Below are 23,101 nucleotides of genomic sequence, written 5' to 3' on the forward strand. Positions count from 1 at the left end.
ATGTAAAAAATGCAAGTAGAAAAATAGGGACAACCTTTGGTGGAAAGGTAACAGCGTTCTGTGTGCCTTTAGTGTTTAGTCATGCCAGCCACATGACCACGGAGATGTCTTCGGACAGCGCTGGCTCTTCGGCTTTGAAACGGAGATGAGCACCGCCCCCTAAAGTCGGGAACAACTAGCACATATGTGCGAGGGGAACCTTTACCTTTTAAACAAAGGGGAAACGGTGGCTTGAAGCATGCAGCGATGCAAACATTGCACTTCTGCAACTCCTTAAACTGTCCTTTCCAGGGATTGCATTGCAACTCCAGAGAGCAGCCATGCAGTCTCAGGAAGATATAGTTGCTGTAAGGAATTGCCAAGAGGTGGACTGCTCCTGTTTCCTTTTATTTTTATTCATGCACAATTATGAAGTAGGCTACAATGAAACAGAAATAACCTTGTGGAGCAGAAGGAATAGCCACAACCTAGGCAAGTCTCAGTAAAAGAAATCCAAGAGAAAGCATCTCAAGACAAGATCCTCTCTAGTTTTTTGTTTTGTTTTTTTTACAAAGATAAAGCGAGGGAGAGGGGAATCTTCAGATTTGCAAAATTCGGTCCCTTTATCTTTATACTAAAGGTAGCATTAGCATTCATAATGCTGGTTTCCTGGTAGAGTCTACCATGCTGGCTGGGTAGTCTGGGAATGGAAGTCCACAAGTTAAAGCTGCTAAAGTTCAGAAACACTGTCTTAGTGCAGGGTTAGAAACAGAGAAGGGAGCAGAAACTGATTCAGCCTGTTTAGCTATAGATTGAGGTTGGGATTTGGGGGGGGGGGATTATCCAAGATGACAACTAACATATGGTAGTTTGTAGTCAAGTTGTTTGTTGAATTGATATCTTTGTGGTTCTTCAGTGAGCCATTAGCCAGTCATTTGATTCTGACATATTGGCCAAGCTCTGTAACTAATTATGATCAGCATAGCCTGCAATTTCAGAGTTAAACTGAATAGATACATAAAAATCTCATTTAAGACAACTTTTCATGACTTCACAGCCACAAAGCTATTACCTTCTTTTGATTGGCCTGACTTCCCACCCTAATCCATAACCCTGAAATTTCCTAGTAGTCTCCCCATTGAAATACTACTCATTTTAGTTTTTTTATTGTCATTTTTTTTTAAAGATCGATGTCAAGGTCTGCAAAATTAACTAAGGATAACAGGAACATCTGCTTGCCAGCCCTTTTATATCTTTATATCCATGTTATACCCTTAAGCTGTTAGCCAAAATATGTATTCAGTATAAGTAGCCCTACAACTTTGTTTGCATAGATATACTTTTTGTTAGGCAGGTGAGGGAAGGAGACCATAGAGTGAGATCCTGCTATTAAGTCTCCTGGTACTCTACTTCACATGTAGAACAAACGTTGAAATGACAGTTTATAACAAAATAACTGAGTTGGAAGGGACCTTGGAGGTCTTCTAGTCTAACACCTTGCTCAAGCAGGAAACTCTTTATCATTTCAGACATTTCAGACAAATGGTTGTCCACTCTCTTAAAAACATGACTTTTGGAAGCAAGCCATTCCACTGATTAATTATTGTCACTATTAATCCCAAATTGGATCTCTCTTTGATAATCTTCCACTTGTTATCCCAAAGGTGCTTTTCAGGAGGCACCTGGACTTTCTTGTTTTTCCTTTGAAGACATTTCACTTCTCATCCAAGTAGCTTCTTCAGCTCTTATTGTTGCCTCCTGAAAAAGCACCTTTGGGACAACCAAAGGTGACATGGATGACTGAGAATCTCTATAGACTTTTAGCTATTCAATTTGGGATGGACTTCCACTTGTTACTTCTTGTCCTGCCCTCAGTTGCTTTGGAGAATAGCTTGACTCCCTCTTCTTTGCGGCAGCCCCTCAGATGATAATGGACCACCGCTCTCATCACCCTTAGTCCTTCATTTCATTCAACTAGACATACCCAATTCCAACAACTGTTCTTTATATGTTTTAGTCTCCAGTCCCCTAATTGTCTTTGTTGCTCTTCTCTGCACTCTTTCTAGAGTCTCAACATCTTTTTTATATCATGGCAAACAAAACTGGATGTGATATTCCAAGTGTGGCCTTATCAAGGCATTATAAAGTGGTATGAACACTTCACATGATCTTGATTCTATCCCTGTTAATAAAGCCTAGGACTGAGTTGGCTTTTTTAGCAGCTGCAGCACACAGCTGGCTCTTATTTAAATAGTTGTCCACTAGGATTCCTAGATCCCTCTCACAGTTACTATGATTGAGCCAGGTACCACCTATTCTATAAGTGTACATTTGGTTTTTCTTGCCTAAATATAGAACCTTACTTTAGTAGGGTTTGATGTTTGTGAGGTTTGTTAAACTTTACTTTTGTAGGGTTTGTTGTTCCATCACATTAGAAAAAAAAAATCAGTTTTCCCCAGTAAACAATATTCAATCTTTCTGCCCAGAATATTTGTATTAAGTGCATGGATTGTGATATACAATGGTATAGTGAATATAAGAAAATGTTCACAAATCTTCAAAAAAAGAGTGGTTGCAGTTTTATCCTATTTATTTGCACACACACATACACACACACCAGGGAAGGGAAGGGAAGGGAAGGGAAGGGAATGAAAGGGAATGAAAGGGAAGGGAGGAGAGGAGAGGAGAGGAGAGGAGGGGAGGGGAGGGGAGGGGAGGGGAGGGGAGAGGAGAGGAGAGGAGAGAAGAGAAGAGAAGAGAAGAGAAGAGAAGAGAAGAGAAGAGAAGAGAAGAGAAGAGAAGAGAAGAGAAGAGAAGAGAAGAGAAGAATAACAGAGTTAGAAGGGACTTTGGAGGTCTTCTATTCCAATCCGCTGCTTAGGCAGGAAACTCAATACCATTTCAGACAAATGGATGCATCTGCACTCATTCCAAATACTACCAAACATGTAGTTATTGCTCATTCAACAGACACTTCCAAACAGATACAACTCTCCAGTGGCCAAAACACGGGAAATTTTTATTTTATTTGTAAAAAGTTTTTAAATATTTAGCATAAAACAGACTGTACATCATCTAGCAGTGTATGCAGTTTAGCCAGTATTTTATTTATTTATTTCATTTTTTAATTATTATTTTTTTGTGGGGTGGGGTAAACTTTTAAAATCTGAATCCCATTTATAAAAAAAGTATTAAAATGTTCACCATTATTTACAAACCCCTTTTAAATTACACATAAATAAATATATACATTCAAGACATTGCTTTCCCTTATACACATAAAACTTCCCTGGAGACATACATATATTTATATTTATATTTATATTTTTTGGCCTATGTAGGCAAAGAAAAAAAAAATTAAAACTTACGTGCCTATTTTCAAGTTTTTTTCCTTTTTTAATTAAAAAAATGAACCTGATGATACACATAAAGCTGCAGTATCTCTTTTTCGTATTTTTAAAGTGGATGAAAAATTAAGATTTTAATATTAGCTCAAAGTAACTCTTCCTTGAATACAAAAGATCTGCTACAGAACATTTCAGTCTTGCAACTCGTTTTCTTTAAAACCTGCAACCTCATTATATTAAAATACGTGTTTCTTAAATTATGCCTAGAAATCAAACTTTTTTTAAAAAAAAAAAAAAAGGCAAAGCATATTCAAAACTATCACATTATTTCACTTTATTCCTATCTTCTTTTCTAAAAATTAAATCAGAAATCTCAGTATTTTGTCAAAAACTCAGAAAAACAGGGGCTAATACTGCATTATGTTTTACCTGCTGGTTTCCAATGAAGGAATAGGAACCCAGTCAAACCTCCATATCGCAACATGGGTGCACATTTAAAATTGGAATTTCTTTTGAGTGACTTTTTCAAGAGATATCACATGATGCTGCAGACGCAAAACAAAGCACAATACCAAGGTTATGATGCCACAAGAATTAATGTCACAAGATTTCAGCAACTGAGACCACTGAAATCCACCTCATTTAGTGACCAGATACGGTATCTGCTTTTTGGGGTGTGGTGGAGGGTTCCTCATGAATAGTCTAGATAGCTGTGAATGTCTGAGCATCAATTGAGGCAACTTAGAATACGATCAAGTCTTTGCCTGAATCTCACAGCACGCTAAAACTTTTTAATTAGTTTCTCAAAACTTTATTTACTTTTACAGACTACTATACAATCATGCTGGTCCTGTTCTACAAGATATGGGCATGAACTCTCTTAAACAGCCTGACTGATAAAAATTCTAACCATAATTTTAAAATGAACTTGGTCCAGCCAATGTACTTTCCTCTCCCTTCTCCATCTCTGTCTCTTAACACATATAGAAATCTGGTCCTTTTGCAGTGGCAATGAATACAGAAAACATCTTCTTACTCTTTAATTATAGCTTATTGGTGCATCTGAAGAGGTTACAAAATCTTGGCTGATTAAAAACAAGGAGAATCGAATTGCATCTTATGGTAGTTCCGTAAACCGCAGCTTGCCATTTTCAGATGCAACAATAAACCTTGGATTTTTGTTTGAATAGAAAGAAGATGTGATTGCTTCTTGTTCCCATGGAGGGAGAAACGGTGAGCACGTGTGACTTCAGCACATTTGTTCACAACCTGCTGAAACTGGTTTATTGCTGAATTTCATCGAGATTCCGCCACACACGAAGTATATTGGAGGAAAAACACTGCCTGCAAAGTGTCCAGTTACAGCGTGTAACAAATTTCCATACGAGGAGAAAATAAAAGAGATAGCACCACCTTTTACAATTTAAATTTAAAAAATAATAATAAAAATAATAAAAAGATAAATCCATGTTTACCTTCAGGTACATGGTCCCAAATGAATGGATAACAGCAGCTTTAAAGAGGAGAAAAGAGACAACACACGTCTCCAGAAAAGGATGTGGTTGAAAATTTAAAAAAAAAAAAAAAAGGAGAAGAAGATGCCCCAAAGCAAGTTCTAAGAAATATCTACATGCCTTCTAGGCAAGAAGATCTTAAGTCTGTGTGCAGTAACAGTTTTTAAGTCTATTTTCTCTGGATGTCTCTCTGTATCTTTTCTGTCTTTTTGTCATCTTTTCCATGCTCACTTCCTGTGCTTGTCCATCTTCTCAAGGTTCTTATTGCCATCTGGGGGGCTTTGATCTCCTGCATTCATGTACGATTTGTCTGCTAGTTTGAGAGCTTCGTTCAGGTAGTTCTGCACCGAGGTCATCGCGGCGCAGATGGCAGCACTCCCAAATCCATGTGTGATCAGGCTGAAGTGAGTCAAACATCCCTGGATACCAGGATCTAAGATAGGGCTTGGCCTCGCGTTGCCAAGGGGGGTTCGATCCTGAGTGAGAAGCTCTGTGAATTCTTTACAGATCTGTCTGGAAGAGGCAATAGGAAAGCAAATTAATTTTTAATGCTGCATGAGCCACGGTGGCGCAGTGGTTAGAATGCAGTACTGCAGGCTACTTCTACTGACTGCTGGCTACCTGCAATTTGGCAGTTCGAATCTCACCAGGTTCAAGGTTGACTCAGCCTTCCATGGTGGGTAAAATGAGGACCCAGATTGTTGGGGACAATAGGTTGACTCTGTAAACCTTAGAGAGGCCTGTAAAGTGGTCTATAAGTCTAAGTGCTATTGCTATTGTTATTTCCACTGGACAAAGGCAACTGAGTCGGAAGGACTTTTATCAATTTCCTCCTGCTGAGATCCTCAGATATGTTTAAGAGATGTTTTAGTGTTTCCCTTAAATATGTTTAAGAAAAAAGTCCATGAGTAACTAGGTAATGGTAAAGGTAAAGCTTCCCCTCACACATGACTCTAGGGGGCAGTGCTCATCTCCGTTTCTAAGCCGAAGAGCCAGCACTGTCCAAAGATGTCTCCATGGTCATGTGGCCGGCATGACTAAATGCCAAAGGCGCACGGAACACTGTTACCTTCCCACCAAAGGAGGTCCCTATTTTTCTATTTGCATTTTTTACATGCTCTCGAACTGCTAGGTTGACAGAAGCTGGAACAAGTAATGGGAGCTCATCCTGTTACGCGGCACTAGGGATTCAAACCCCTGAGCTGCCGACCTTTCGATCGACAAGTTCAGCATCTTAGCCACTGAGCCACCGCGTCCATACTAGGTAGCTGTATATTTAAAGAGAGTATCATGTGAATTCTTGCCATATTTTAAAATCTTCTTTTACCCTAGAAGCTTACATGGCTTTTGTATCTCATTTTTTATGGATTAAACTATCTAGCTCAACAATGATTCTGACAGAAGATAATTATTTGTAGCTTAAGCTTGACTCCAGTCAACAACAATTAATATGGGCAATCTGAACTAACATTTATAATTTTGCAAAACTCCTCTGCATTAGATTAGTTCAGGCCTTGGTAGAACATATTAGTTCCCTCCTTCCAGCCTTCTATTCCAAGAGAGAGACAGGGAGTGTTAGAAACAAGAGATTAAAGAATAATAAAGGGAGTGGATGTTCCTACTCACTATTTGTTTCAGCTTCATCTATTACAGGACACAGAAAGATTACTTGAATGAATAAGGCCCATGGCAGGAGAATAAGAACAGGTATCTTGAATTAAGATCATAAGCACATAGGCAAGCTTATATAGGTTTAATAGCAGCAATGAGAGGAACAATTTGTAATCTCACAAGACTAGCAATTTAGTTGACCAGGATATTAATTTTCTCATCAATACATATTTCCTGAGTTCCTTTCTTAACTCAGAGAGAAAGACCATCTTTATTTTAGAATCACAGATGTTGTTCCAGTGCAATTTCAGAACTAAACCCAGTTTTAAGCCTTTGCAGTTGCTTTCAGCTTAATTTTCTGTCTAGATTTGCTGTACTAAACAATTCAAAGGGAGTTTCAGCAGAATTTTCCCATCTGTGGTTTGCAAAACATTTTGGAAGAAGCAGACCTGGGACAGGTGGAGGCCAATGGCTGAGGTGGAGGCATCTACAGATATCTAACTGCCCTTTGACCTAGAGCTTAAACTAGCTTGCAAAACTGGAAGATATCTTGTTAGACATTGTTAAAATACTTTGACGATTTCTGTTTAAGTTTGAATACCCCACAGGTTTCATCTCTGCTACAATGCCAAACTCCACATTTTGAACCTGCAAATATTCATTTTTGTAGAGACCCACAAGCATTATTAAAAATTAAAGATGTTTCTGCCCTTAAACACTATTTTAAAAGGGAAAACTTTTCTATTTTGTCTCCAGGATCTCCAATAGAGGACACTAATTCTCAAACAGTAGCTAATACACATTTTGGAGCAAGTGACTTTTCTTCCTTTAAACTATTCCACCATTCAGTTCAAAACATTCATCAAATGCAGATAAAGCCTAAATTTTACTGTTTAAAATAGCCACACTGAGAATAGGATACCTAAGCCATACAGAAATAAACCTCGATTTTTAGTCCAGGCGATAACAGGAAGTCACTAAATACAAACAAACAAGAATGTTCTTGTACATAAAGAGACGCAAGGTAACACTTAAGACTTATCTATCGCTTCAAGGTGCTTTAGAGAACTCTCTAAGTGGTTTACAGATTCAGCATATTGCCCTCAACAATCTGAGTCATCGTTTTTATTGACCTCAGAAGGATGGAAGGCCGAGTCAACTTTTGAGTCAGTCAGAATCGAACTCCCGGCAATGGGCAGAGTTAGACTGCAATACTGCATTCTAACCAGTGCGCCACCATGGCTCTTAAGATACTAATTTATAATGCAAGTATCTGATTTAAATCCTGATTCTCTTCACTAAACTCTACAAGATGCTTCTTTGTAAGGCAAGAACTTCCATCTTTTCAACCTGCTTTCGGAAGGTTTTGGGAAACGGACTCTCCTACTTCATTGCCCAATGTTGGTTTCCTACCACTGAATTCTGGATTCCTACTGTAATCTTAAAATCGACTTAATGCGGCTGTAAAAAGGAGAACACAACCTTTGCGTATTTAAAATTCCAGGCTCTGCCCACATTCACAATAAGCTTCCATCCTCCAACTTCTATCCTTCCTCATTCTTCACACCATTCCCACTGGAACTAATTAAGGCTCACCGTTTGCCTGTCCCTGTTGTGGGGATTATTCCATTCATTTAGTGACCTTTCGAAGTTACCACCACACTGAACAAAGTAACTTAGTCCTCGCACTTAGGACCATTGCAGCAACCCCACAGTCATGTGATCAAAATTTGGGAGCTTGCAACCAGTATGCATTTACATTGGTTGCAGCGTCCTGGAGTCGCGTGTGACCTTCCATCTGGGACCTTCCCAGCTGGTTTCTGACAAGCAAAGTCAAGGAGAAATCTGGATTCACTTAACAACTGTGAAGAAATTGTAAAATCGGGCATGACTTGCTTAACGGCTTGCTTAGCAACGGAAAATTTACAACCCAATTGTGGTCGTAAGTCGAGGATTCCCTGTCCTGAGGAAACACTGCCTGAGCCTTCTAAGAGTTTTAATATATTCTATATATCTTACATATTGGCTTTCCACTCAAATAAAGATACTTACTTTGCGGCAAGGAGCATATTTTTCCTGCTGGCCATCTCGTTCCGGCCCAGATGGGGCCGAGTTAAATATTCCGCCACAGCTTTCGAAGGGAATTCAGTTTCACACACATAGCCAAAATCACGGGCAAGATGTACTGCTTCCCCTACAAATGGACCACAGAAGGAAAAAAGAAGGGGGGGAAAGCAAGAATTTGCTCATTAGATCACAGCCACTTAAATAACTGTTTGCAGACAAACAGATGAACAATCTGGGCTGTCATAACCAGCCCATATGTTTAACAAGATTATTTTTCTCCTCAGCTTATATTGTATACAAGCACCGTTAGAGTTCAGTTTTTAAAAGGGGGTGAGGCTACCTTAAGAAAGCTCCTCTAATTGATGAGTAACATTCTGATTCTAAGCTTTTCTCTGGGTATCTAATAGTTGCAAAGAAACTACCTTCCCCAGAATAATGCCTTTATGGTGTGTATTGCATTCTGTGGCACATAGCACAGCCTAACAGTTAGCAAAACTGAGAACTATGCTATTCGGGCATTAGGAAAATTAAAGTCCAATGCCTCTGGAAGAGACCAGATAGGAGAAGGTTGATTTAAAGCAATAGGCAATATTACACTTCCATTATAATTAAGGGTCAAACACCTTTACAGGATAATAATCTAACTTAAAATAGGTCACCTTTCAGTCCCACCATACAAATATTTCTCATCCTATAATTGCCATTTGCTCCAGTGTGTTTTTGCAAAATGTGAAGCAACTGCAAAAATATTTCCGTGGCAATAATTAGCATGAATTAGCACAAGTTCCAAGCAGCCAGGATATTTATAAGCGAAGCAGCAAATGAATTTCCACCGACTGCTCCTGAATGTACGAGTGTCACCTCTCACAATGTCGGCAGTTTAAGCCAAAATACACTCATCCCAAATTCGAGGACATTCCCATTCATATACTTAGGAAAGCAGGCAACTATTCGCTTTTAATGGATTTATATTTCACCCAGACAGCCCATTTGATCATACAGTTCAGCAAAAACTGTGGAATGCAACTATTCTGACTATAAGCATGCATGCACTTCCTTGGAAATAACTGATTTACCCATGTGAATTTGTCTTTGACTGCAGTAGCAAAGGTTGCCTATTGACATATGACTCAAACAGTATGGGCAAGTATTACAGGGACAAATTTCACATCAAGTTACATATTTCATTTCAATAGAGATAGGTCTTGTACTAATTTAACCTTTCATTCCAGCTCTCCAAGTACCATACAGGAATTACAGGAATGGTTGTGAGTTGAAGGTTTGAAACACGAAAACTCATTACATTTTGCTTAAGTCGGCTTAACAGACTTAGAAAATACATCCTGTTTCTAAACAAGACATAATTCTCATTAAATATTCTTTGTTATTTAAAGATCCTCTACTTTTTGTTTTTGGTTACAGTGGTTGGAAGGGATCTTAGAAGTCATCTCATTCAACTCACTTGCTGCACAACTATCCCTAACAACCAACCAGCCAGAAGTAGACACTTAAGCCAAGGAAGACACCGTTCTCAAAACTCTTTTAAGCCAAGGGAGACATCATTTTCAAAACTCTTTTTTGCATCCAACTAATCCTACAGTTTGAAGATTTCTCCTAAGAGTTTAACTGAAACTTGCTCCTCTTTCTACTGGTTTTTGGTCCACCTTCTGTAACAGCAGAGAACAAACCTTCTTCACCAGTGCAGTTCTGAAAACACTGACTTTAGGAACGACTGTAATTCTTTTGTCAAGCTAAGCAAGCCTCAGCTTGGTTCATATTTGAAGGGGAGACTTCTGGGGAAGACCTAAGATCTAGGCTAAAGCCTAGATTCCCAGAAGGCAATAGCAAACCTCTTATCGACTACTGCCAAGAAAACTGCGTGTTGTATCCATAAGGTCCTAAGGAGTCAAGCTTGACTCAGAGAATTGATTTCACTCCAGAAGTTACTGGTGATAGAAATATGTCCTGCTTGACTGAAACTTTTCTTATTAACATATTAATGTTAATTTGTTACCTGATCTTTGGCTCTTCTATTACTTGTATTCATATGACTATTTAGTTCATTGTTTTAGGTTGTTGTATGGGAGCCCTGAGTACCCAGAAAAACAGAAAACACAGTCCAAGAGATGATCTTGCTCATATTAAACACAACAAATTGCCATGCTACAGATTTGGTATATGAAAGGAGATGCATCAGTCCTAATTCCTTGTACAATGAGCTCATTGCACAACAGATATTTCTAATTTAACTGAACCTAATTTAATGGATTTTAAGGCTGCCTTACTCCAAATAGGTTCTGGGCGTCTTACAATATTTATATATTTCTAGATCATATGTCTATAGTTTGTTTAGCGTATATAAATGTCAGTTTTTGTTTTAAAAAGTGGCTTTAGAATTCCACTGGCCAAACATGTATTGTTGCAATTTATCTTTCTGATTTAGCAATCCAAAAATCTCTGGTTTAGGTACTTCTCTGTTCAAGGATTGCTTTGAACCCTTATCAGTCCTTGCCAATCTTTTCTTCTCAGCTTTTTATAGGTTTTTAGCTCTGCTTTACTCAGCGCAACTTTATAAGGAATTCTTTTAAGAAATCAGGCAGTGTAGCAAGAATTGAAGTTGCTTGTTAGCACACACATTAAAGTATCCCGAGAAACATAGTGATCAAAGAATGAAAAAAAGTCTTTAGATTCATGCCACACATGGAAAAAGACAATCTGATTCTTCTGAATCAAGCCATTTCTGCAGAAAATATCTGTCCTCATCTACCCATAATGAAACAAACCAACAAACCAGTTATTTAATTGGAATCAGCACTGACAAAAACGTTGGGGGGGGGAGAGAGAGAAATAACTGGCAGTATTAACCATCTGAGACTGCAATGAACAAATTTCACCACTGATCTACAATTATTATGCACTTTAAAAATTGACAATCCATTTTTACTGCCTGGGCAGTAAATTAAATGCCAATTTTACAGGGTCTATAAAACCTCCCAATCCAAAACTTTTTTTACACAAACATACCATCCATGACAAGGATGTTTATCCTCCAAGGTTATGCCCTAACATATCCTTCATTCCTTCCTCCCCACTTCTGGTTTGAGTATTAACATCTTCACTTGCAGCTCTGCAGTGAAAACATGTTTTAGCTACAAAAGGCAGTTTGGAATGAAAATGGAGCCACCGGGGCACAGAATTGGAAAGCGCCATTTAGACCTTCAAGTCTAACCTCTTACAGGTAGTCCTTGACTTACAACCATTCGTTTAGTGACCATTCAAAGTTACAACAGCACTGAAAAAGTGACATATGACCATTTTCCACAGCAATCCCCATGGTCCTGGGATCAAAATTCAGATACTTGACGACTGGTTCATATTTATGACGGTTGCATTGTCCTGAGGTCAAGTGATTACCCTTTGCGACCTTCTGACAAACAAAGTCAAGGGGGAAGTCAGATTCACTTAACAACCGTGTTATTAACTTAGCAACCGGGGCGATTCACTGTTGCCAAGTGAGACAGTTATGTGAGTTTTGCCCTATTTTATCACCATTTTACCATTTACCATATTATCATTACTAATTACCAGTTGTTCTGCGGCAAGAATGGTAATAAAATAGGGCAAAACTCACATAACTGTCTCACTTGGCAACAGAAATTTGGGGCTCAATTGTGGTCTTAATTCGAGGACTAAAACATGAAGAATGAAAACATATGGGGACTAAAAATATATGAAGAACAGCTGCAGGATTTTGATTTGGCTAGTCTAGAGAAAAGAAGGACTAGTGGGGACATGATAGCAGTGTTCCAGTATTTGAGAGACTGCCACAAAAAGGAGAGTGTCAATTTATTTTCCAAAGCACCAGAGGGCAAGACAAGAAACAATGGATGGAAACTAAATCAAGGAGAGACTTAACCTGAAATTGAGGAGAAACTTCCTAACAGTGAGGACAATTAACCAGTGGAACAGCTTGCCTTCAGGAGATGTGGGTGCCCCATCACTGGAGGTTTTTAAGAAGAGACTGGACAGTCACTTGTCTGGAATGATATAGGATTTCGTGCTTGAGCAGAGAGCTGGACTAGAAGACCTCCAAGATCCCTTCCAGCTCTATTCTGATTCTGACTACCTGTATTGAAAGAGTTGAAATTCCTAGCTCAGGCGACCTTGCACTCACGCAGAACTTTAAAGCTGAAGCGTCTTCAATCTGCCCAAACTCTACTTTTAACACATCCCTGAATAAGTCCATCATCTCTCATGGATCCGGAGCAAAACAGCTCTTACCCACTAGGTCACTTCCTTCTCCTTCAATTGGAATCCAGGCCATTATTTTGAGTCCTGCATCCATATATCTGAAGACTGTCCTTTTCGGAAAGACAGCTTGATCGGGTGAACACAAATTGCTCGCCTTGCACCTTTAACCCGGAAAAGGTTTTAGAGAGAAGAGCAACTGACCTTCCACCAACGATGTAAGTAAAGTCACATTTGCAGCTTTCCTTCTGCCCGCAGGAAGGTTCAAGCCAATTTTGTCCAGCTTCTCCCTTAGTGAGCGGCCCCCGTTTTTAGATTTGGCTCTGTGGATGAGAGAGAGAGAGAGAGAGAGAGAGAAAAGGATGGGGCGGGTGTGTTTAGATGCCTTTGTTGAAGAGGTCACATTTTGAAGCAATTGGGAAATGCAAGTTGCTGACATTCAATACACTTCTGCTGATGGGAGGGGGAGGAAGGGAAGAGAGGGCTGTGACAAAAACAAGAGCTGACCTACTTTTGAATGTTCCATCACATGAACATCAGAAAGCAAGATGAAAAGGGAAGGAAAGGAAAGGGTGGGGGGGAAGGAAGAGAAGGATACGCTTTTGCCTCTGCGTTTACACTATCAAGCATCATTACAATCAGGATGACCGACATAACGAAAATTAAAACCTTTTACAAACACAAGAGAGCATCAAACAAACTTTTGTTGTGGCAGTACCGGTACATGGATATTAAATTGCAGCCTTAATTTTATTTATTTATTTATTTATCTAGGATGTAAAAAAGTCCACTGTACTCCCGCCACTACAGATGTCTTTGAGGAGGGTGGATGGAGGGAATTGGGCACATCCCCCAATTTCTGAAAATTAGGCAATGTTAGCAATTCTTCTAAAGCAGTGTTTCTCCTAAGCATGCTGTTTAGAAATTTTGGAAGTCCATCCATCTTAAAGTTGGCAAGATTGAGAAACACTGCTCTAAAGCAGGGATTTCCAACCTTGGCAACTTTAAGCCTGGTGGACTCCAACTCCCAGAATTCCCCCGCCAGCAAAAATTCTGGGAGTTGGAGTCCACCAGGCTTAAAAGTTGCCAAGGTTGGAGACCCCTGCTCTAAAGCATAGTTAAACAATTCTGGAGAACTGCTGAACAGAACTACTTAAGATGAACGTTATTTCAATAGGTAGGGTGGATATGAATCCTACACGCAGAATAAGCTTTGAGTTCAAGAACTGGGGGATCATAGTTCATAATCTTGATGAAGCATCACACCATCTGAGTTCAGTTTCCACACAGAATAATATTTTTTTTAAAAAAAAAAAGAGCTGAAATTGCCTATCAAAAGTTGAAGACTCAGGAAACAGATTGAAATGTGCATAAGTTAAATCTGGGACATTCTTCCTCACTACAGTGAGATGGGCTGCATTCATATTTGTGGTAATTCCCACATTTGTTTCCCTATATATTTATTAGGAGATACAACTATGAGGTCAATTTGTATTCTCTCTTGTGGGGATGTGTTTCTTCTCCCCCAAAAAAAGACATCCCCTGATAATAAGCCCAATTGGGCTTTTGAGTGCATGGCAATAAGACCAAGCACTTATTTCAGGGTTCAAAAAAATATAAGACAGGGTCTTAATTTTTGGGGAAACACGGTACCATTAAAAGAGATGTATATAATACATATCAACTTCTACTGATCCCTCTAAAGCTAAAAAGGATCAGTTATGGTCAGTGTTTGGATGGGATACCACTAGTGTCAGGATACCACTAGCATATATCAGTGCTGTAAACTAGATAGAAGTTAAGTGATAAAATCAGAATCATTCCTAAGGTTGCAGCATACAAAATTTATTCAAGCCTATAAACAAGAATCTGGTCAACTAAAGTTCAGTACAAAATTGGCACTATATATAAAGGTCAACGGAATTCAAGTGGGCTGTACTTGGATCTCTTGTGGCAACACGACGACTCTAAACTGATGACATGTTTAACTCCACCAGCCCCAGCTCTGCCTGCTCGTCTCCTACAAGTGGTGGTCAATTATTTCCACACTGTTGCAGAAAAAAAATAACATGGGCATGGCCAAGTAGAATCCCATGATTTAAGCTTGACTGAAGGACTTTTCTTTGTCCTTCAAAATTGCAGCTGATAGCTTTGGATCTGACCCCCAGCAATTCTGCTTTCAGCAGCCCTTCATCAGTGTGCCAACAGCCAATAAACATCATACTGGGGTTAGAAGAGCTCCACCTGTCCGTTTCTAAACCTCAAAACCACCCAGGAATAAATCGGACTTGGCTGTTTTTCCCCAATCAACGACTTAAATACAATTTGGAAATTGTGTTGTTCTAAAACAATCCATGTATTTCTTTTCACAACCTTTTAACATTAGGCTGCAGTGGGTAAACCTGGTAGAAGACCTGACTTCCTATTCCATTATTTCTTTTTTTTTTTTTTTGCAATGCAGGGTGAGGAGGGGGTAGAGAGAGTCTGTTTAACAGGAAAAGAGAACGCACAATGAATCCTGTTATGGCACTTTTCAATTCTGGAAAGGCAAAAGGGTGCCAAGGAGAAGAAAAAAAAAAGTGTGAAGGCAAGGCTTCAAAATAAACTCTATTAGGATGCAGTGTTTTATCTCCTGTTTGCAAGATTCACAACCAGAAGAGACAAGAAGCTATTCTGTTCACAGGCCATTCAGCTCCGCAGGTCACCAAGGAAGCCCCTTTGACAGGACACGGTTTCACCCGAGAGGGGAGGGGAGGGGAAGGGAAGGGAGAAAGGGCAGAGGAATGATGCGCTTACCTTCGGAGGACTCCTCCCAGCAGAGACGCATTTAGACATTCGGGAGGAGACAATCTTCGCTGAACCTCGGCCACTGTCACTTTGTATTTCGATGTTGAACTGAGGAGAGAAAGCCGGCCAGGAACAGAGCAGAAGACTTCATTGGGATTGATCACTACACCGAGAAGTCCATCTTTCTGGCAAGGGAGACCTAATGCATTGTTTTTCGTTAGTGAAATGGGACCTGGAGAGCCAAAATATACAAAAACAAACAAACTACGATGGAGTGTTTCTCCCATCTTTCTTCTTTCCTGGGAAGTCTAAACCTTTTTAACGTAAAAGAGGTTGTGCCTCCCACGACTTGATGTCCTGGTAAATTGGGACTTTACCTACCATAATCCCCAGCTATTCTATGTCTGATAGCTAGGGATTGTGGTATCTGAAGACTTCTAGATACCAGGTTGAAGAAGGCTGCCTTCCATAACAAATCCAAAAAAAATTTCTAAATAATTAAAGAGCATTCCTGGCCTAACCTGAAAAGAGCAGGCAAGGATCCACTTATTACTTGAAGACACTTGAAGCAGTTAATATGGAAAGATTGTTCTTTTTATTATTTAACAAAGTATTAGGACTGCATTGCTTAAGTGCCTTCCCCAATTATGCCGATACAATCTATTGTTCTAGCAATTAAGAACAGTAATCTATAATCCAGCCAATAATAATTTTATATAAGCTCTTCTTTTTGCTCTAAGAATCCATAAGCCATGGATAAAATGCAAACAAGACAATAACTTTTGCTAAGCTAACAATTCTACCACAAAATTGCTGTCATATTTATTGCATATTGCAGAACTGCGAAATGGGTAGCCAATAAAATTTGGTAATAATAAGAAAACTAAAATGTTCTCGAGTTCATTCCTTTTAAGAAATGAATGCTTTTTTCCTTCCCTTATAGTTCCTGGAGTGGCATCTTGACTTTAGGAAAATTAAAACACAGAAAACCCAAGTCAGCAGATGTGTATTTGTGTTAAAGTATGCTCAACTGGCAGTTACATTCTGACAACAATTGAAACCTGACCTCTTCCCCAGGAATATTTTGAGTTGGAGCAGGCAGGAGAAGAAAGCGTTAAAGCGCTAAGCCAGACACTTTATTTATCAAAGGAGGAAGATTTTGAAAAGCAGGTGAAACAGACAGCAGAAAAATTGCTCTACTATGAGCTAATTCTCAAGTCAGCTATGAGCTGACAACAAAACATTTCTGGTTTTTCTCAAGCACATTTTCCTTCTTTGTCACTTTTAAGTTACAGACAAAATCGTTCTTTGATTTATATATTTACTCTAAAAACTTTGCGGGGGGAGGGAGGAGGGTGAATTGTGCAGCAACAACAAAAGGGAAATGTCTGTGCAGTTTCTCCACCATGGATCTGCACCTCAATCTTATAAATATCACCGGTAAAAGATGTGGATATACAACAGCCTTCTGCAACCTGATAACCACCCCTAAACTCAGGTTAAATTACAGCTGTTCATGGATAAGCACATATAATGGCTTGCTGTGGCACCAGAGGGAAGGCTACCACATATTTAACCAAAAAAAGAGACCCCTCTTTTTAAAAGGAAAGGGGGTGCTCTTCAATTTTTTTTGGTATCGAACAGAAATCCACTTAAAAAAATGTTGAAGCCGTGGCCAAAATGTTGGTTGCAGCAGGAACATTTCTTTGTTGATTTGCCCATGTTATAAACACAGGCAATAACAATGCAAAAAAAGAGAGGTCATTATCCTCAAATAAATATTTATATTATCCCTGAGAGCTTTCATTTCTCCCCCAACTTCTTAGATGAAGGAATTTTTTTTCCTTCCAAGGCATCTACAACTACCAATGAATGGATAATCACAAAAACAACAAATTTTAACAAATGGAACTCCTCCTCCAAAAATTTCACATTGCGTATTGTAACCCAGAACATAACATCCAAGGAATTGCTACAAAATTTCCAAGAAAGAAACTTAACCCATTTTAAATCCATTGTATTAAGCCAAGATCCAGAATGTAGATACTTTTTTTAAAAAATGTAAATTTGTAAAATATTTGTTTATAAATACATATTCAGGTCGATCATATCCACAGCCTACTTTTTTCAGAAAAAAATATATCCGTGGATATATATGACAGCTCATATAAAGAACCTGATGGCCTGGGGGGATATCTTACTTTTTTATACTCGAGTTGTTTGTTGTTGTTGTTGTTTTAAACAAAGTCTATTTTCAAAAAGGAACATAAAGGCAAATCTGAAACTCCTAAAAAGTTTACGAGTGAAAATGCCATCCTATAAAAGACAAAAGAAAACAAACCAGCAGAATGTAAACTTACTGACCTTTTCTTATGACTGTCTGGTCATGCATTAATAAGTGCTGATCTTCCACATTCTGGAGAGAGAATGTGAAATATTTTTTTTTAAGAATACAGCAATGGAATACCATTTCCTCCCCGCTTCCCCACCCAATATACAAACATATTTCATTAACACAGTCCCCCAATTGGTTTTAGCAAAAGCCACAATACTTTAGAGCAAAGATTTTAATAGACACCTGAACAGGCCAACCCAAAACCAACAAAAATTAAACTTTTTGGAAATCGCATCGAGATCAATGGGATGTATAATCATACAAAATTATGATTGTGCCTGTCAGTTTATTCAAGGAAGCAAGTCAGCAGATTCACTATTCAGTAAACATGCTGCCTTCGTTCCTGTGCATATATAGAATTATGATCTACTGACTTCAAAAGGGCATAGTTGTCACTGCATTCGTGGATCTACTTAAATCCCCAGTTAAACAAGTGAGGAAGTTTATTCATGACTGAGGCATTTAGGATGGCGGTGCGCACAAATACAGAATCTGTGGGTCTACATTTTCAAAGGGCAACGATCATAACTCAGAACATTTTCGAGCTGACCTTAAAATAGTTCAGGAAAAAGTGGTTTGTAACATCATGTTAAGCTATCGTATGGTCAGCCTGCTTGAGACCAGCTGTGATGTGTGAATACATGCCCAACATAAATTCTGATTTACAAATGACAAGAGAAGAGATCACACCTAATGGCAAAATTAAATCATGAGGCTGGGTGAACTGCACCAACATCTGAGCAGTTGAGCCTTATCTCCGGTCTACAGGTAGTCCTCCACTTACGACCACAACTGAGCCCCAAATTACTAAGTGAGACACCTGTTAAGTAAATTTTGCCTTGTTTTTATAATCTTTCCTGCCACATTTGTGAAGTGAATGAAGTTGTTAAGTTAGTAACACAGTTGTTAAGTGAATCTGGCTTTCCCCATTGACTTTGCTTGTCAGAAGGTCACAAAGTCCCCACAGGTCCCCAGGACACTGCAACCGTCATTAAATGAACTGCCATTTGTCAGAAATGGTGTAGGGTCTCCTGCTTGAGTGGAGGATTGGACTACATGACCTATAAAGTCCCTTCCAACTCTGTTAATCTGTTAAATATGAGTCAGTTGAAGAGACTCTGAATTTTGATCACAAGACCACTGAGATGCCACAATGGTTGTTAACTGTGAAAAACAGTCATAAGTCACTTTTTCAGTGTCACTGTACCAGTAACTTTGAACAGTCACTAAATGAACTGTTGTAAGTTGAGTAACTTAACCTGTATTTGTTTTCAGAGGATTATTCTAGATAACCTGAGCTTGTTTGGTGTAGAGATCAAGGCACCCGGCTAGAAATTGGGAGACCGCAAGTTCCAATCTTGCCTTAGGACCAAAGCCATCTGGTTGACCTTGAGCCAGTCATTTTCTCTCAGTCTGAAGAAGACAACGGGAAACCACTTGTGAAAACCCTTGTCTGTGCAGGAACTTGTCTATGCAGTCATCAGGAGTGAAAACCTGACTCACAGGGACACCAAAAAATGACCTAACCATGACAATGAAAGACCAACAATTTTCGGAGCAGACTACAAAACTACTATAAGACTACAGAAGGTCATTCTTGGATTACTGAGCTGTGAAGTGTCAGTTTAAGTGACACTTGTTAATGCTGCAGGCCTTCTATCCCACTGGTTAAAATCTGCAATCCGTGAGGCAGCTTATTTTGGAGCCAAACCCGAATACAGGTAATCCTTGACTTACAACAGTTCAGTGACCGTTCAAAGTTACAACAGCCCTGAAAAGGTTACTTATGACCATTTTTCACACTTATGATGGCTGTAGGATCCCCATGGTCATGTGATTTACATTTGGATGCTTGACAGCTGACTCATATTTATGACGGTTGCAGTGTCCTGGAATCATTTTCCAACCTTCTAATAAGCAAAGTCAATAAGGAAACTGAGTTCACTTAACAACCGTGTTACTAATTTAAGAACTGCAGTGATTCACTTGACAAATGTGGAAAGAAAAGTCGTAAAATGGGGGCAAAACTCACTTAACCAATTCCCTCACTTAGCAACATAAATTTTGGGCTCAATTGTGACCCAAAGTTGAGGACTATCTATAAATGGGACTCACTTAGCTAATTTCTCTTCCGGCCTGGAGGATTTCTGTACAAATGAAATGAACCACCTTGGCTGTTTGGTGTTGACCAAGAAGGCAGAATGCAAATGGAAAATAAAATAAAAAAAAAAATGCTTATTGCTATGGCTTTCCCCAACACCTGGTGACTCACAAATATGGAATGCTATTGGCCCTCATTCGCCGGGAACTGATTGAGAACAGCTGAAGGACATCAGGTTGGACAAAGCCAAGTTAGCAAATCAAGCTCCCTTCATTGGAAATGATGAAGCAGAGGTAGCTGTGTCATTGGTGTAGGATTGTTCCATAACAGGATTGCACAGGTTATGAAGCAATGGAGGAAAAACAGATTCTCACACCTCTGTGTTTGTGCAATGCCTCTTTCATGCCCGAGTGATATACACACTTCAGAGTGAAGTAGTGTTTGGTTTCAAACTCGATTCACCCATACTGAGCTTCTCATACAGATTTTCATAAAGAAAATAAGCATGTGTGGCTGAACAAAACTGTCCATTCTACAAGCATCTCTAGGAGCGTTTTCTTAGCAAACAGAAAATGCTCGTAACGCCTTCCACTTCCTTGCACAACATGCAGGAATCATTTTATGAGCATGAAATTCTCTCTGAGTGGATCTTTTGTGCTGCCCAACCCCACCCTTTATTTTAGCATTAATGTTATGGCACTGACTGTATACATCTTATATCTATTAATCTATTCACTCTAGATCATCACCGTGAAGGCAAAATGAGTGGATGAACCCCGAAGAAAAATGATTTTCTTTTAATCAAGTGCTAAACAACTAAGCAAAAACACCAGCATCTATTTTTTTTTCTCAGAGATGAGGGTATAATGCTCAAATCTGGGCAGGGTTACAAGGACTCAAAGGTTCTCCTCTTGTTAAGGGGAGCAAGCTTTACCCAGAACTGGGAATTTCAACCTCTCCCAATGCAAGTAGTCCTCAGACTTACAACTTACAATCGAGCCCAAACTTTCTGTGGCTCAGTGAGACAGTTATGTGACTTTTGCCCCATTCCACAACAATTCTTGCCAGGGTGAATCATTGCAGTTGTTAAATTAGAAGCGTGGTTGTTAAGTGAATCTGGCTTCCCTGTGGACTTTTGCTGGTCAGAAGGTCGCAAAAGATGATCACATGACCCCCAGGGCACTGCAACAGTCATAACTATGAGCCAGTTACCAAGCATCTGAAAGCATCCAAGCATCTTTAATCACGTGACCATGGGGAGGCTGCAAAGGCCGTAAGTGTGGAAAACGGACATAACTCACTTTTTTTTGTCAGTGCCGTTGTAACTTCCAATGGTCACTAAATGAATGGTTGTAATTCGAGGACTACCTGTAAAGCTTTCTTTAATAAGACAGCCCAAGTTTGTCTGAGTTATTAGTTAGAAAAAGCTGATAAAGGAGGATATTTGTAGCTCAGGGTTGAAAAGAAGGGTCCTTGGTGCACTTTGAGCTTGGTTGTTTTCTTGCAGACGTTTCATTACCTAAACTATAGTGGCCAAAATTGTGGGAACCTTTTGGGAAAAGTGTATTTTTGAGGTTTGATGGCTAATACCACCACTTTTTTGGGGGGGAGTTTCAAGATAATCATATTCCGATGCTGGAATGGCCTGGGAATAGCCCAGACCTTAACCCAATTGAAAATCTATGGAGCCGGCTAAAGAAACTTGTTAGTCAGAAGCGACCCAGCAATAAAACCCAGTTAATAAAAGCAATCATTCAATCTTGGTTTCACATTATAACAGCTGCAGAACTAAAAGACTTGGTTCACTCCATGGGAAGATGTTGTAAGGCCATAATTCATGCTAAAGGTTACCCAACTAAGTATTAACTGACATGGTGATAATTTTTGTATATCTCGTTTTTTTCTACGGTGATAATTTTTTTTTATCTTATTTTTTTCTACGTGTTTCACTTTTCTTTATACTGTAACTGCTATTCTAATAGCAAATCCTTCATCAAAGTTATTGCATTACATTTTTGATTAAATTATCTTTCCATTGAAATACAATTTTATGGTACTACTCCAAACAAAAAGTGGTGTTATTAGCTAGTTTTAGAAAATACATTTTTCCCAAAAGGTTTCCACAATTTTGGCCACTATGGTAGGTAACATCAGCAGCACTGAGGGTGTTACCTAGTTTGGTTTAACAAAACGTCTGCAAGAAAACATCCAAGCTCAGAGCGCACCAAGGACCTCCACATTAGCAAAAGCTGCCGTAGTATCCTCCCCATTCTATTATCACCCCAGAAAATGTTACCTGAACCTCTTCCATCTGGTGGGCCATGTCATGCAGTCCTAAATTCTCTGCTAAGCTGGTAGCATCGAGCCCATGGCCGTGGGGCAGGAGCAGCTCAGATCGCCTGTAGGTTTCCCTTCTTGCCCCAAGGGAGCCACTTTCCAGAGCTGGGAGATGAGGCACCAAGCCAGATCGGGCATGGTGGGATAAACCGGAAGGGTCTTGGCTGGTCTGACGGTTGGGCCAGCCAGTTTGCTGCTGGTTGGGAGGAGGAGGTGGCGGCTGATGGAGTGCATTGATAGAAAAAGGATCCCCGAGGTGCGAGTAAGGATCACTGGACTGGGAGTAAGGCAGAGGCTGATAGGGGGGAGGGAAATAAGGTGGCTGGAAATCGGAGGTCCCCGAGTGGGAAAGAGGGGGGGCTGGACTGTAGAGATGCTGGCTGACAGCGGAGAGGTGAGGCAGTCTAGGATTCCCGTTGCTGCTTCCATCATGGCGGTCCTGAGGGGAAAAAATGAATGCAACCCCAGTTAGTGAAATTCTGGAACCACGGGAAGACCTGAAAACGGCTGCCATACACTGGCACTCGGCTTGGAGGGCATCACAATATCACTCCATTGATATATTTTGGTGGTTTGGTGGTGGTTTGTTTGTTTTTTTTTTTCTTTTAAGAATCAGGAAAATTACTATCCAAGTATTTTGGGGCCAGTCAAGTGGAGAAAAAAAATCTAATACCTCATACACAAACATACCACCAAACCATACTCCATAATACAT

At 39.6% G+C, this 23,101-nt stretch overlaps 1 protein-coding gene across 4 annotated transcripts in view; it reads right to left on the reverse strand.

Annotated features, from left to right (window-relative positions):
• Positions 1–2,977: 2,977 nt before the first annotated feature.
• Positions 2,978–23,101, reverse strand: part of TFAP2C (transcription factor AP-2 gamma) — a 36,770-nt gene continuing 16,646 nt past the window's right edge. For 2 of the 4 annotated variants that reach the window (XM_087889078.1, XM_034433070.2), the window contains exons 2-7: positions 22,346–22,825; positions 17,918–17,969; positions 15,563–15,752; positions 12,971–13,089; positions 8,504–8,645; positions 2,978–5,353 (exon numbers count right to left, since the gene is read on the reverse strand). In XM_087889078.1, coding sequence (XP_087745204.1) covers positions 5,068–5,353; positions 8,504–8,645; positions 12,971–13,089; positions 15,563–15,752; positions 17,918–17,969; positions 22,346–22,825 — 1,269 coding nt within the window. In that variant the 3' untranslated portion in view covers positions 2,978–5,067. Of the gene's footprint in view, positions 5,354–8,503; positions 8,646–12,970; positions 13,090–15,562; positions 15,786–17,917; positions 17,970–22,345; positions 22,826–23,101 lie in introns of all 4 variants that reach the window. The other 2 variants (XM_034433069.3, XM_034433068.2) reach the window with 1 other exon arrangement.

Source organism: Pantherophis guttatus, chromosome 3, assembly GCF_059756535.1.
Source record: "Pantherophis guttatus breed Tessera chromosome 3, ASM5975653v1, whole genome shotgun sequence".
NCBI lineage: Eukaryota > Metazoa > Chordata > Lepidosauria > Squamata > Colubridae > Pantherophis > Pantherophis guttatus.